We start from the raw sequence: 12,631 nt of genomic DNA, 5'->3' as shown, positions 1-12,631 counted from the left end.
CGGATATTAAAATCTTTTGCATTCACATATAAAATTAATTAAAAATTTAAAAATATATTTCCAATCATTCTTATTATTTTACAGCAGTTTATTTGGCAAGTCCATTGTTTATAACTAAGGTTTCAAAGGCACATCAATATGCTTTTTATCAAAGTGTCCAAAAAAGCCCCCCAAAAAGTGAGACCCGTAGTTGTACACTAACATCATGTTCCCATGCGACTGCTTAACTCTATTTTCTGCTTAAATTTAAGAGTTAAGTGTTCCCATAAAAATTGTCAAAAAAGGGATAATTTTGAATCTTTCACTATTTTGGTGGAGTAGCTATTGTTTAGGAATTATAAATAAGCTATGGAACAAAAGGGGTGCTGGAAATAAGCAGTGGCTGCTTATTAACAAAAACGCCACATGGCTCCACAATTTTCTTTCCCTCTTTTTTTTTAGATTTTATTTCTTTTTTTTTTCCAAATTTTAAGTGCACAAATTAGTAATAATGCTATTAATACAGATTTAAGATGTTTTTCTTAAAAATAAGCAGCAAAGATAAATATTCATGGAGTGTTGCTTTTTAGATATAATAAATACATTTCATTCAATTATGGGTACTTATCATCAATTTTAGCAACTTTAAAGTCACAACTATTGATGCAATATTGTTATAAATATTAAGCATTAAATCAATAAATGCTATAACAACTAGGGGAAGCGTATGAGTAGCTGTTATAGCTAACTTCACGCACATAGATTCTAAATAGTAAATCAGATTTTGCCAAAAATAAATTTGTCATCTCTACATGCACTTAACTACTTATAGCTATTGTTTTGGCTTTTGGGTAGTAACAATGCACACTGTTGGATCTGTTATACGCATAAGGGTCAAAAAGTGCACATTTCAAAGTATCGTCTGATACCTAATTAAAGACGTCCCAATAATTATGCACTTAAAATTGTCAATACTTATGCGCAAATCCCTCAAAAGTCGTGCACCATGGGTGTCAATAATGGTGTGCAAATGGGTCAATTAGGGTCCAAAAATTCTTAAAAAATGGGCAGCTATTGATACATGTGAAATTTATTATTGGGCTTTTAGTTTATTTTTTTAGTTTTTTAAAATTAATAATTAGGAGCTGAGTGTAAGAGTGTTTAGTTATTGGAGCTATAATGACTAGTGGTGCTCTTTCCCTATTGAAACATGCTCAACTACTAGATCCTTTCTCCTATACAATTATATAAATAAAAATATCAACTCATTTACATTGAATATATAAAATAAAATAGAGAGAAAAAAAAATATACAGCCATACACCCGTTCAGTCCTAATGTACTATTAATCGAGACAAATGTACTATTAATCAAGACATTGAAATGCACCTTGACTGCATTTATTGATAATTAAATAATAAATGTAATTAATACCTCGGAAAAATGAATAAATATTTGTATGGCAATAAAGACTTGAATAAACATTGTCACCTTGTTTTACATAACAAAAGTGATCATTTTGGGAGGCTTCTGTTTTTGAGAAGGCATAGTTTCTTCATACATTAAAAATTTAAAAGATGCCTTCCAATTCTCATAATCAGACCTTGCATTCACCCTCACTTTATTACCTCCCTTCAACCAAGCAAAGTCTGGCGTGGTGTCTGCTCGTACAAGACGCACTTCCAAGTAATCACCACCATCTATGGTTGAGTTTTGATGGTTCACTGGACATTTAAGTAAACTATCATCCCTCTCAATTGTGTAGCTCAGCCTGTTAATACCTGGGTTTACCCCACAATCCTCACGTATTTGGACTTGGCGAGAGGAGACTAAACAAACAATATATCCTGCACAATTCTCAACTTTATTCTTCTCCGTGCAATAATGGATGCTATAGCCGTCCTGTCCACATGCCTCCCCTTGTAGCCAATTTACGGGAGTGTCTAGATTAGCCAGGAGACAATTTTCCCTGAAAGAGAAGTCCTGACAAAGCAAAAAGTGCCCATGTATAAATGTACGTTAGTTCCTAGATTTTAGATGCACAAGTTAGTCGGTCAACCTCTACTACATCTAGAAGAGTTCATAAAGCCTGAACATTATAGGTCCCACATTCAAAACAAAAAAAAAAAACCAGAAAACCTTAGGTACCTACCTTGTAGGAATCATAAAAAATTTGTAATTGAGCTGATGAGACACCGGGCCCGCCAACAAAAACGCACTCGAGAGCTGTGAGACCAGTCAAACAGCTTTCGAGAACCCCACAAGAAAAGATACCACTGCAGCCCACAAGATTGAGCGTGGTTAATTGCCTCAACGATACCAGGCCATGCAATTGAGTGAGGTGGCAGGACTTGCTAACATCTAATGTCATTAGGCTTGGCAATGCCGGAAGGCAGCAGATTGTGTTCAAACCGAAACAGTTGCGGGCGTAGAGCAGTTGCAACGATGATGGAAGCGCCGACAGTACGGCAAGTTCTCTGCAATCGTCCACATGCAGCTCTTCGAGTTGTGTTAACTTTTCCAAGCCGCTAGGAAGACGGCAGACTCTGTTACCTTCAAGATGTATGATTTTCAGTGAACTCAGTTCGGATATTGTGGCTGGTAGTCCATTGTCTGTCAGTCCGCAATAGCTGGCATCCAAATAAGCCAAAGTTTTCAGGCCGCCAAAGCTGTTGGGTAGCTCTGTAAGCCCAGGAATGCGGGGGATTTGTAGCCTTTCTAGCCGTGTCAAATTCCCGAAGTTAGCGGGAAGTCTAGACAGATGTTGACAGTATGAAAGGTTCAGCTCCTGAAGATTTGCAAGATTGCACAGGTTTTGAGGCAGAGAATAAATGCTGCATTCTTCCATTTCGAGACAGACTGAGCTGATCAAGCTTCCCACTGTATTAGGGAGACTGCTCAGTGAATGGCAATAGCTGAAATCCAGATGAGCCAAAGATTTCAGGCCGCCAAAGCTGTCGGGTAGTTCTGTAAGTTTATCGTTGTGGTGAATCTCTAGCCTTTCTAGCCGAGTCAAGTTCCCAAAGCTAGCGGGAATTACAGACAGATTTTTACAACGTGAGAGATTGAGTTCCTTCAGATTCACAAGATCGCCAAAGTCTTGAGGCAAAGAACAAACACTGCATCCTTCCATGTCGAGAGTAACTAAGCTGGTCCAGCTTCCAACGGTATTAGGCAGGCTGCTCAATGAATGGCAATTGTGCAAGTCCAGCATCTGCAACGGTGTGTAACAAAGTGTGGCAGGAAGACTCTCCAGGGATGCGCATCCCCTCAAAATAAGCACTTTAAGATTCCCAGGTCTCATCTGTTCAAATAATACACAAGCTATGTGAAATTTGATACCAAGAATATGTTTGACTACAGAATTCAAAGACAAAAAAAAACATGTACTACTCACAGTTGGATCTTCTGTCGTTTCGTCCCACAGATGAGTGATCTGGCTATCGGTCACTTCCAGAATAACAAGGCTCCGCAAGTTCATTCCTTGAGGTAGCCGTTTTGATGAAAATTTTCTCAAGCTTAGCCATCTCAAATCCTCCAAGGAGAATTCCTCAGAAAAGTGCCCTTCAATGCCAATATCTGCAAGCCGAAGAAACCACAAATTGTACAGTGATTTGAACATTTCTGCCTTCAATGTCATCGGCTCCTTGGGCTCATACGAAAAATAACGCACAAGCTTGGCCTTTTTCAGCGACTTCAGTCGAATACACAAATATTCTTCAGTTCCCTATTGAACTTGTTGAGAAACATGTGTCTCAACCTTGCAGTCTTTTTCTAAAAAATTTCAGAATTTGTTTTAGGTAGTTTTCCACATGTTTATGCATTGGAAAATGGTTAGTGAGTTGTTAAAAATGAGTCTTGTCCATAGTAGAATATAGGTGGGCCATTTTTAGAGCCTTAATGACTCATTTTGTGACTTTTAAGAGGGTCTAAGCTAGGGGACAAAATTATGGACGGGATTACTATTTTAACCTAGTTGTTTTTCCATTTTGGAAATGTAAATGTCAAAAATGGGCACCATGTGGCATGGTGGTTAAGCCCATGGTTTTGTAAAACCACAAGTGGTTTCCAGGTTGTAAAATCACTATAAAATGAGAGCTTGGGGAGGAATTTGATCATGGAGTTTTGGTTTGCAAGGTTGGGTGCTAGAAGGATGCTAATGAAGTCTCTCTGAGCTTAAGTTGAGGTGATGCTCCTGTAAGAACTTGCATTGCAAGTGTATTGTAATCAACTTGATTTGATAATACATTGTGCGAGTTTTGGAGGGTGGGGTTTTTCTCCCATAAGGGTTTCCCCACGATAATCACTATGTTATGTGTTTCTTGTTTTATTTCTACTCTATTTGCTTCATGTGATCTTTGTGATAGTTAAGTTGAAATTTGCAAAATCGTCCTCTCAAGATTAGCGTAGGAAGCGTTTCCGCACACCTTTGCTTCCTTATAAGTGGTATCAGAGCCTGGCCAATTTTGGTTCTATTTGTTAGGTACAGGGTTTTTTGAGCTAATCAAGATTTGAGTGGGAGCTTGTGCAGAGTATTTCATTTCTGTATTGCAGGATTGTAAAGATGGCAAGTATATCAGAAAGGATTGATGTAGAGAAGTTTTTTGGCATAAACTTTGAGATGTGGAAGCTGAAGATGGAAGATCTGTTGATTGATCGAGATCTATGGGATGCGATTGATGAGAATAAGCATAAGCCCACAGATCCGACTTTAGCTGCACAATATGATGTGACTGATAGAAAAGCTAAAGGTCTCATCAGATTGTGTCTTGCAGACTCTATTCTGATAAATGTCCATGAAGAATCTACTGCAAAGAAGCTCTGGAAGAAGCTAAGTGAGATCTACCAAGCAAAATCACTTGTGAACAAAATTTTCTTGAGGAAGAAGTTGCATTCCTTGAGAATGGAAGAAGGTGGATGAATTTCTGAGCATCTGGAAAGCTTTAATATGTTGGTAACTTAGTTGACCTCTGTTGGGGTGCCAATGGATGAAGAAGAAAGATGCCAAATCTTGTTGTGTTTGTTGCTAGACTCATGGGACAGCCTTGTGATGGCCATAGGGAGCACTGCAATCATCTTGAAGATGGAGGATGTTGTTGGTTCTTTACTTTCTGAGGAGATGAGAAGGAAGGTTTCTCTGAATGCCAAAGAGGCTCTGAGTGTTCGAGGAAGACCAAAAGAAAGAGGCAAGAATGAAAAGTAGAATGGTCGTTCTAAGTCCAAGAATAAGGGGAGATCAAAATCTCCTGGTAAGTCCAATGTAATTTGCTGGAATTGTGGAAAGCCCGGACATTTCTTAAAGGACTGTAAAGAAGAAAAGAAGAAAAAGAAGAAGAAGCAAGATTTAGATTTTGAGTCCGAGAAGGAAGATGGAGATGCTTTTATTGTAGCCTTGGCCACTCGTGCAGGTGACAATGCATGGTTAATAGACTCAGGTGCATCTTTCCACATGACTCCTAATAGAAACTGGTTTAGTAAGTATGAAAATTTTGATGGTGGTAAGGTGTATTTGGGTGATAACTCAGTACTTGATATTGTTGGTCGTGGAAGTATTCGTGTGAAATTTTCTGATGGTAGAATTAGAAAATTTGATGGTGTCTTGCATATCCCAGGACTAGCAAGGAATTTGTTATCTGTTAGCAAGCTAATAGATGTGGATGTGCATGTACAGTTTTCTGAAACAGGTGTGAAAATGGTAAGAGGTGCTATGGTGATAGCAAGAGGAAGCAGATTGGATACACTGTACCAGCTTGATGCATGCATAGTTGAGTGCAATAGTACTTCTGATAAGATTGTGAAAAAGACTACTCAGTTGGAAAAGGAGAGGGTTTCTCTTTCAACAGATGGTCATGGTTTTTGGGTACCCAAGGGTGCTCTGTCTATCGAATCAAAGTTGCCTGCAGAGAAAACCATGTTATGGCACTAGAGACTTGGCCACATAGGTGAGAAGGGTCTACGGACCTTGAAAAATAAGAACCTTGTTGATGGGTTGAATGATTGCAATCTTGAATTTGATTTTTGTGAGCATTGTATCTATGGTAAACAAAACCGCATCCAGTTTTACTCGAGTTCTCATAAGTCTTCATGTATTTTGGATCTAATCCATTCGGATGTATTTGGTCCAGTTGATGTTCCTTCTATTGGTAGATTAGTTTATTATGTTTCTTTCATTGATGATTTCAGTAGAAGAACATGGGTTTATTTTCTTAGGAGTAAAACTGAAGTTTTCAGTCGTTTCAAAGAATTTAAAGCAATGGTTGAGTTGCAGACTAGAAAGAAAATAAAATGTTTGAGAACTGATAATGGTGGTGAATTTTGCTCCAATGATTTTGACACATTTTGTAAAGATTGTGGTATTAAAAGAGAGAAGACAACTCCGTATTCTCCACAACAGAATGGAGTTGCAGAAAGAATGAACAGTACCTTGATGGAGAAGGCTAGGAGTATGCTGAGTGGAGCTAGACTAGAACAAAAGTTCTGGGCTGAAGCTGTAGCCACTGCCTGCTACCTGATAAATAGGTCTCCTACATCAGCTCTTGTTGATAAGACGCCAATGGAAGCGTGGTCGGGCCACAAGCCTTCACTTAGACATCTGAGAGTGTTCGGTTGCGAAGCATATGCTCATGTGCCAAAAGAGAAGCAGACAAAATTGGACAACAAAGCAGTTAAATGTATTTTCATCGGATACAGTTATGGTGTAAAAGGATACAAGCTTTGGAATCCTGTTGAACAAAAGGTATTTTATTCAAGAAGTGTTATTTTTAGAGAAACTAAGCCTTCTTCTGTTACAGTGCAGCCAGAACAAATAGAACAAAAGAAAGATGTGATTCAACTGCCTACTACACCTAAAAAAGTTGAATCGAGGCCCTTAGAAAGACAAGAAGTCGAGGAGAGCTCTATGAGTTCTGAATCATCAGAGAAAGAAGAGGTACCTGAAGCTGAACCTGAACCAGATCTTGCTCGAAGGTCTACTAGACAAAGGAAACCACCTGAAAGGTATGGGTATTCTCCTGATGATTGGAGATGCATATTTGCATTGAATGCTAACATTGATGAACCGAGATCTGTAGAAGAGGCTCTTGGTATGAATGATTCAGAGTCCTGGAAAATAGCCATGGATGAAGAAATGGCAGCTCTTAAGAGGAAGGAAACATGGGATCTTGTACCATTGCCTGAAGGACGAAACCCTATTGGTTGTAAATGGGTGTTTAAGAAGAAGATGGGTTTAGATGGAAGCATTGAGAAGTATAAAGCACATTTGGTTGCAAAAAGTTACTCTCAGGTTGAGGGAGTAGATTATGGTGAGATTTTTTCTCCACTAGCCAAAATGACATCCATTAGATTTTTACTTTCTATTGCAGTAGCCTATGATCTAGAGATCGAGCAAATGGATGTGAAAACAGCTTTCCTTCATGGAGATTTGGAGGAAGAAATTAACATGACACAGCCAGAGCACTATGTGATGAAAGGTAAAAGTCATTTGGTCTGTAAGTTGAAGAAATCCTTGTATGGTTTAAAATAGAGTCCTAGGATGTGGTACCAGAAGTTTGATACATATGTGTTGAGTTTGGGATTTGTGCGATCTAAATATGATCACTGTATATATTTTAAATCTGATGGTGATCGTTTTTTGGTCATTGCCCTATATGTCAATGACATGTTGTTTATTGGCAAAGGAAAAGGTTTGATTGCAGAGTTAAAATCTCAGCTCTCGATAAAGTTTGAAATGAAAGATCTTGGTGCAGTTAGGCACATTCTGGGAATGGAGATTGTAAGAGATAGACAAAACAGAAAGCTTTGGCTAGGCTAGAGCAAGTATGTTGGTACTATTTTGAAAAGATTCAATATGCAGGATTCAAGACCATTGAGTGTTCCTATTACAATGGGAACAAAGCTTTCTAGTTCACAGTGTCCTACATCTCCATTGGAGATGGAAGAGATGAGTCGAGTACCATATCAGAGTGCTGTTGGAAGTTTGATGTATGCTATGGTCTGTACAAGACCAGACATTGCCCAAGCAGTGGGAGTTCTTTCTCGTTATATGTCTAATCCAGGAAGAGCACATTGGGATGCAGTAAAAAGAGTTTTCAGATACTTGAGGGGTACTTCAGAGTACTCGATATGTTTTCATGGAACAGGAAATGAGCATTCCTTAGATATTCGAGGCTATGTGGATTCAGACTGGGCCGGTGATGTTGATAGAAGAAGATCCACCAGTGCATATGTGTTTACATTATTCGGTGGTGCAATCAGTTGGATGAGCAAGCGACAGGCTGTGGTCGCTTTGTCCACTACTGAGGTAGAATATATGGCAGCTACTCATGCCTGTAAGGAAGCCATCTGGCTAAAGAGATTATGTTCAGATATAGAGTTTAAACAGGGTGCAGTGACAATTTATAGTGACAGTCAGAGTGCAATCTGCCTAGCGAAGAACCCGACTTTTCATGCCAGGATCAAACACATTGATGTACAATATCATTTTGTGAGAGATATGGTTGAGGATGGCAGGGTGAAGCTAGAGAAGGTAGAAACTTTGGTGAATATTGCTGATGCATTAACTAAGCCTGTGAGCATAGAGAAATTCAGATGGTGTTCAAGTCTATGGGCCTCTCAGCCCCTAGCAATTAAGTCCATGATATTTTGGATCCCCTGACTCTTGCAAGGTGTTCGACAAGTGGGAGAATGTTGAGAAACATGTGTCTCAACCTTGCAATCTTTTTCTGGAAAATTCCAGAATTTGTTTGAGGTAGTTTTCCACATGTTTATGCATTGGAAAATGGTTAGTGAGTTGCTAAAAATGAGTCTTGTCCATAGTAGAATATAGGTGGGCCATTTTTAGAGCTTTAATGACTCATTTTGTGACTTTTAAGAGGGTCTAAGCTAGGGGACAAAATTATGGACTGGATTACTATTTTAACCCGATTGTTTTTCCATTTTGGAAATGTAAATGTCAAAAATGGGCACCATGTGGCATGGTGGTTAAGCCCATGGTTTTGTAAAACCACAAGTGGTTTCCAGGTTGTAAAATCACTATAAAAGGAGAGCATGGGGAGGAGTTTGATCATGGAGTTTTGGTTTGCAAGGTTGGGTGCTAGAAGGATGTTAATGAAGTCTCTCTGAGCTTGAGTTGAGGTGATGCTCCTGTAAGAACTTGCATTGCAAGTGTATTGTAATCAGCTTGATTTGATAATACATTGTGCGAGTTTTGGAAGGTGGGGTTTTTCTCCCAGAAGGGTTTCCCCACGATAATCATTGTGTTATGTGTTTCTTGTTTTATTTCTACTCTATTTGCTTCTTGTGATCTTTGTGATAGTTAAGTTGAAATTTGCAAAATCGTCCTCTTAAGATTAGTGTAGGAAGCGTTTCCGCACACCTTTGCTTCCTTACAGAACTGATCTAACGACTATCTACGACTCAACAAGAAAATAGCCTAATGAAACATTTCTGAAAATAAAAAGGTTTACAAAGAAATCCATACGCTGGGTCGCCGTAAAACATGGTGCGCATCGTCCTCATCAAATACTCTTGCGCGTTTACGAGGCTCTCTAGATATTTCATTTGATATACTTCTTCCCAAATCCCGGAGGCAGCGATGCATCAGGAATCCGTTGCTACAGCCAAAGCTTACAAAGGACTTTTGCAAGAGACTTCTAAGAGACGCGTGAGGACTCTGAATCAACCCTTCCCAAAAGATCATAACAATTTTTTTCTCCCTCAATGTAAAAAAACAAGCAATATCTTGAAACATTTCCTTTTCTAAGGAATCAAGGCTATAGTAGGAGACTCTAAGTTTCTTATGGAGATTAGGTTCACACCTTAACTTTCTTACCATTTCTTTCCATACATCTCTATCCCCTTCACTAAACAGGCTTTTCCCAACAAGTTGGAGGGCAAGAGGAAGGCCTTCACAGGCACTGACTATATCATGGCTCAGAGTTTGCAGCTCTTGATCTGCACAGCAGGAATTGGGAAATGCGTGAAAATTAAACAACTGCATTGCATGATTGTAAGCAAGCCTTCGTACCTCGTAGATTACATCAACGTTAGCCACTTTCAGGATGTGTTCATCCCGTGATGTAATGATCACACAGCTGCCTACCCCGAAATCCCTGTAATTTCCTGCGAGAGCTTCGAGCTGCTCAGCACTTTCAATGTCATCGAGGAGAAGCAGAATTCTCTTGCCACTCAGCCAGCCTTTTAGCAAACCTTTGCCTTGATCAACATGTTCTACTTCACCTCTGAACCGTGAAATACCTTTGAGAATGTGGGTCTGCAGCTTTACAAGCCCATTCGTCTCTTGACATCTCTCTCCCACGCTTGGAACAAAACAGAACACTTGGAACTGTGAGAATGGAAGTTCTTTGCAAACAGCCTTTGCCAGCGTGGTTTTACCAATCCCACCCATGCCATGTAAACCCACTTTCACCATCTTCTTCTGATGCCCCACTACATTTAATAAGCTCTTGAGATTATTCACCGACCCGTCCAAACCAAAGCATTCTCAAATATCCAAATACATTTTGTTTGAATGTAAGCTTTTCTGAACATCTGCCACAACACGTTGAATCAGCAAATCGTCATCCCTGAAAAAGAGTGAATTACTATTAATATATGGCAATTATAAATGTCGGAAGTAAATCACATCCGAATCTAATATGGGTTGGTTTTATAGGTGTCGGTAGTTCAGTTGGTACACATTCTAGCAATGAATATAAGGTCTTAGATTCAAGTCTTAGCTAATTCATTAAAAGTTAATGTGATATGTCTCAAGTATCACATGTGGCTTGAGGAAAGTTTCAGGTTAAAAAAACCATATTTATCAAAAAAAAAGACTAGACTAACTGTATAAGAATTTCTAGCTCAATTCAAGAAATAGAAAATCCTAACTAATCCATGAAAAACTCAACAACAGAAACCCATATAAAGAAAAGAAAAAAAATAAAAAAAATTCAATGAGATGGAGACTTACCTGTTGTTTAATTGATTGAAACACCAACCATTTAGATCGGAAACACTCCTCAATGCATTTTTGTATTCAAGGATTAACTCGGAGGATAATCTTTGCTGGCTTTCATGCTGTTTGAAGTACTCTGCATATTCACTTCCATCCCAGCACCTAAGATCCTTAGGTAAAACGTTATAAAACAAGGGACAGATTTTAACCCCATATTTAACCATAAGCAACACCTCTTGCAAGCACCATTTTGACTCCGGAAATTTTTTGGAGAAAATAGGAATGCAGATCCTACTTTCCTTGATTCCTCTTTCCAAACAAGAAGGGATATGTTCGCCCTTTTCTAAGCTTTCTTCGTCTAAGAAAGTGCTATTGCCTTCTCGTTCAAGAGCACTGTACAGTCTTCTCACAAACCCTTGGTGGGTGTCTGGGCCTCGAAAGCTCAAGAAAACGTCAGACGTTTTGTTAAAATCGAAACTAAGCGAGGTCTCCGCTGAAGAGCAGGGCCTAGAGTGGGACATATTGTGCCTACAACTTTTATAACTGATGAGCCCAAAATTTTCTCAGAGGAAGGATTTGAACTTCTATCTTACGGTGCACCCTATGTTGATGATATTCGGAATTCACCGGAGCAAAAGTTTTGTACAATTTCTGTGTAGAAATTCTACAGAACTCCGCATTTTCTGTGGTGATATGATCAAGATCAAGTGAGTCATCAATTATAACTTTTTTACTTCCAGAAGGTACACTGTTGTAGGAGGCAGCGAGTGGATAAGATTAATTGCTATCCTGTTGATATACAGGCCTCTTGACCGCCCATCTGTCCATTATGTTTCCGCTAATGTTATAGACATGCCCACAAAAGAATATTACGGTAGCCTGCCAATAAAGTGGCCCAGAAAAGAAGTTTCATTTAGATTTGCGCCCGCCAAAGATTCTTCAGCTTTAAACACGCATCACATTCTCCAAATGTCTAGGTCACAACCGTCCCCAAACCTGCACAGCCTGGTATATTATTCTCCTGCTATTTTGAAGTGAGTGGACTCATGAATTTTGTGTTGTATTTTAAGTTTAAAAATTAAGTTTTTGAATTTATGAAAGTCAGTGGTCATGTGAATATTTTGTAGGTTTAATTTAACAGAAAAAATAAATATAGTTGGTACAAATTTAAGAACTTTTTTATAATTGATAAGTGGTTAAAAAAATTTAAGTTGGTAGTATAATTTCTAACTCCACCTTGAATGTACTTGCAAACTAAAGGACAAGGGTTATTCTTATTGAAGAAAATTTTTTATAATAATCTTCTAGCATTTTTTTATTTTTGCTTCATGAGATCCCTACTTTTTCTAAATAGATCCTACAGCCCCTCGCATGAAACCCCAACCTAATTGGGTGATACTTTTGTAGGGGGGTTGTATATGTAAGTGTTCAAGTATTTAATTGGGTGGGGTTATATATTAGTGAGGATATAGTTAATTGGGATTGTCATGGCTACTTAATATTTTTTAAGGTTTTATATGAGAAAGGAGTTAAAGTTGTGTAAATTGTCTTGTCACAAATATTATATGAGATTATGTACAAACATGTACATATTAAATTTGTATCTTTTGTTCACAACTCAAAGGAATTCTCTTTTGAAATACATATAGTATTGTAGAAGCATTAAATGTTTAGGCTCACATTATATATTCAATATGT

At 38.5% G+C, this 12,631-nt stretch overlaps 2 protein-coding genes across 2 annotated transcripts; both read right to left on the bottom strand.

Moving 5' to 3' along the window:
- Positions 1–1,476: 1,476 nt before the first annotated feature.
- On the bottom strand, positions 1,477–10,408 carry LOC131064835 (disease resistance protein RUN1-like). Its single transcript, XM_059216916.1, has 5 exons — positions 9,809–10,408; positions 9,458–9,649; positions 3,377–3,673; positions 2,132–3,283; positions 1,477–1,962 (listed from the first exon to the last, which is right to left on the bottom strand). The coding sequence occupies exons 1-5, from the start codon at positions 10,406–10,408 to the stop codon at positions 1,477–1,479; spliced, it is 2,727 nt and encodes a 908-aa protein (XP_059072899.1).
- Positions 10,409–10,480: 72 nt separating this feature from the next.
- Positions 10,481–11,454, bottom strand: LOC131052296 (toll/interleukin-1 receptor-like protein). Its single transcript, XM_059216915.1, has 2 exons — positions 10,949–11,454; positions 10,481–10,562 (listed from the first exon to the last, which is right to left on the bottom strand). Exons 1-2 carry the CDS (start codon positions 11,452–11,454, stop codon positions 10,481–10,483), a joined length of 588 nt encoding a protein of 195 aa, XP_059072898.1.
- Between the last annotated feature and the right edge of the window lie 1,177 nt (positions 11,455–12,631).

The sequence above is a fragment of the Cryptomeria japonica genome, chromosome 2 (assembly GCF_030272615.1).
Source record: "Cryptomeria japonica chromosome 2, Sugi_1.0, whole genome shotgun sequence".
NCBI lineage: Eukaryota > Viridiplantae > Streptophyta > Pinopsida > Cupressales > Cupressaceae > Cryptomeria > Cryptomeria japonica.
Note: the sequence above shows the minus strand (reverse complement) of the source record. Positions and strands in the feature narration are given on the sequence as shown.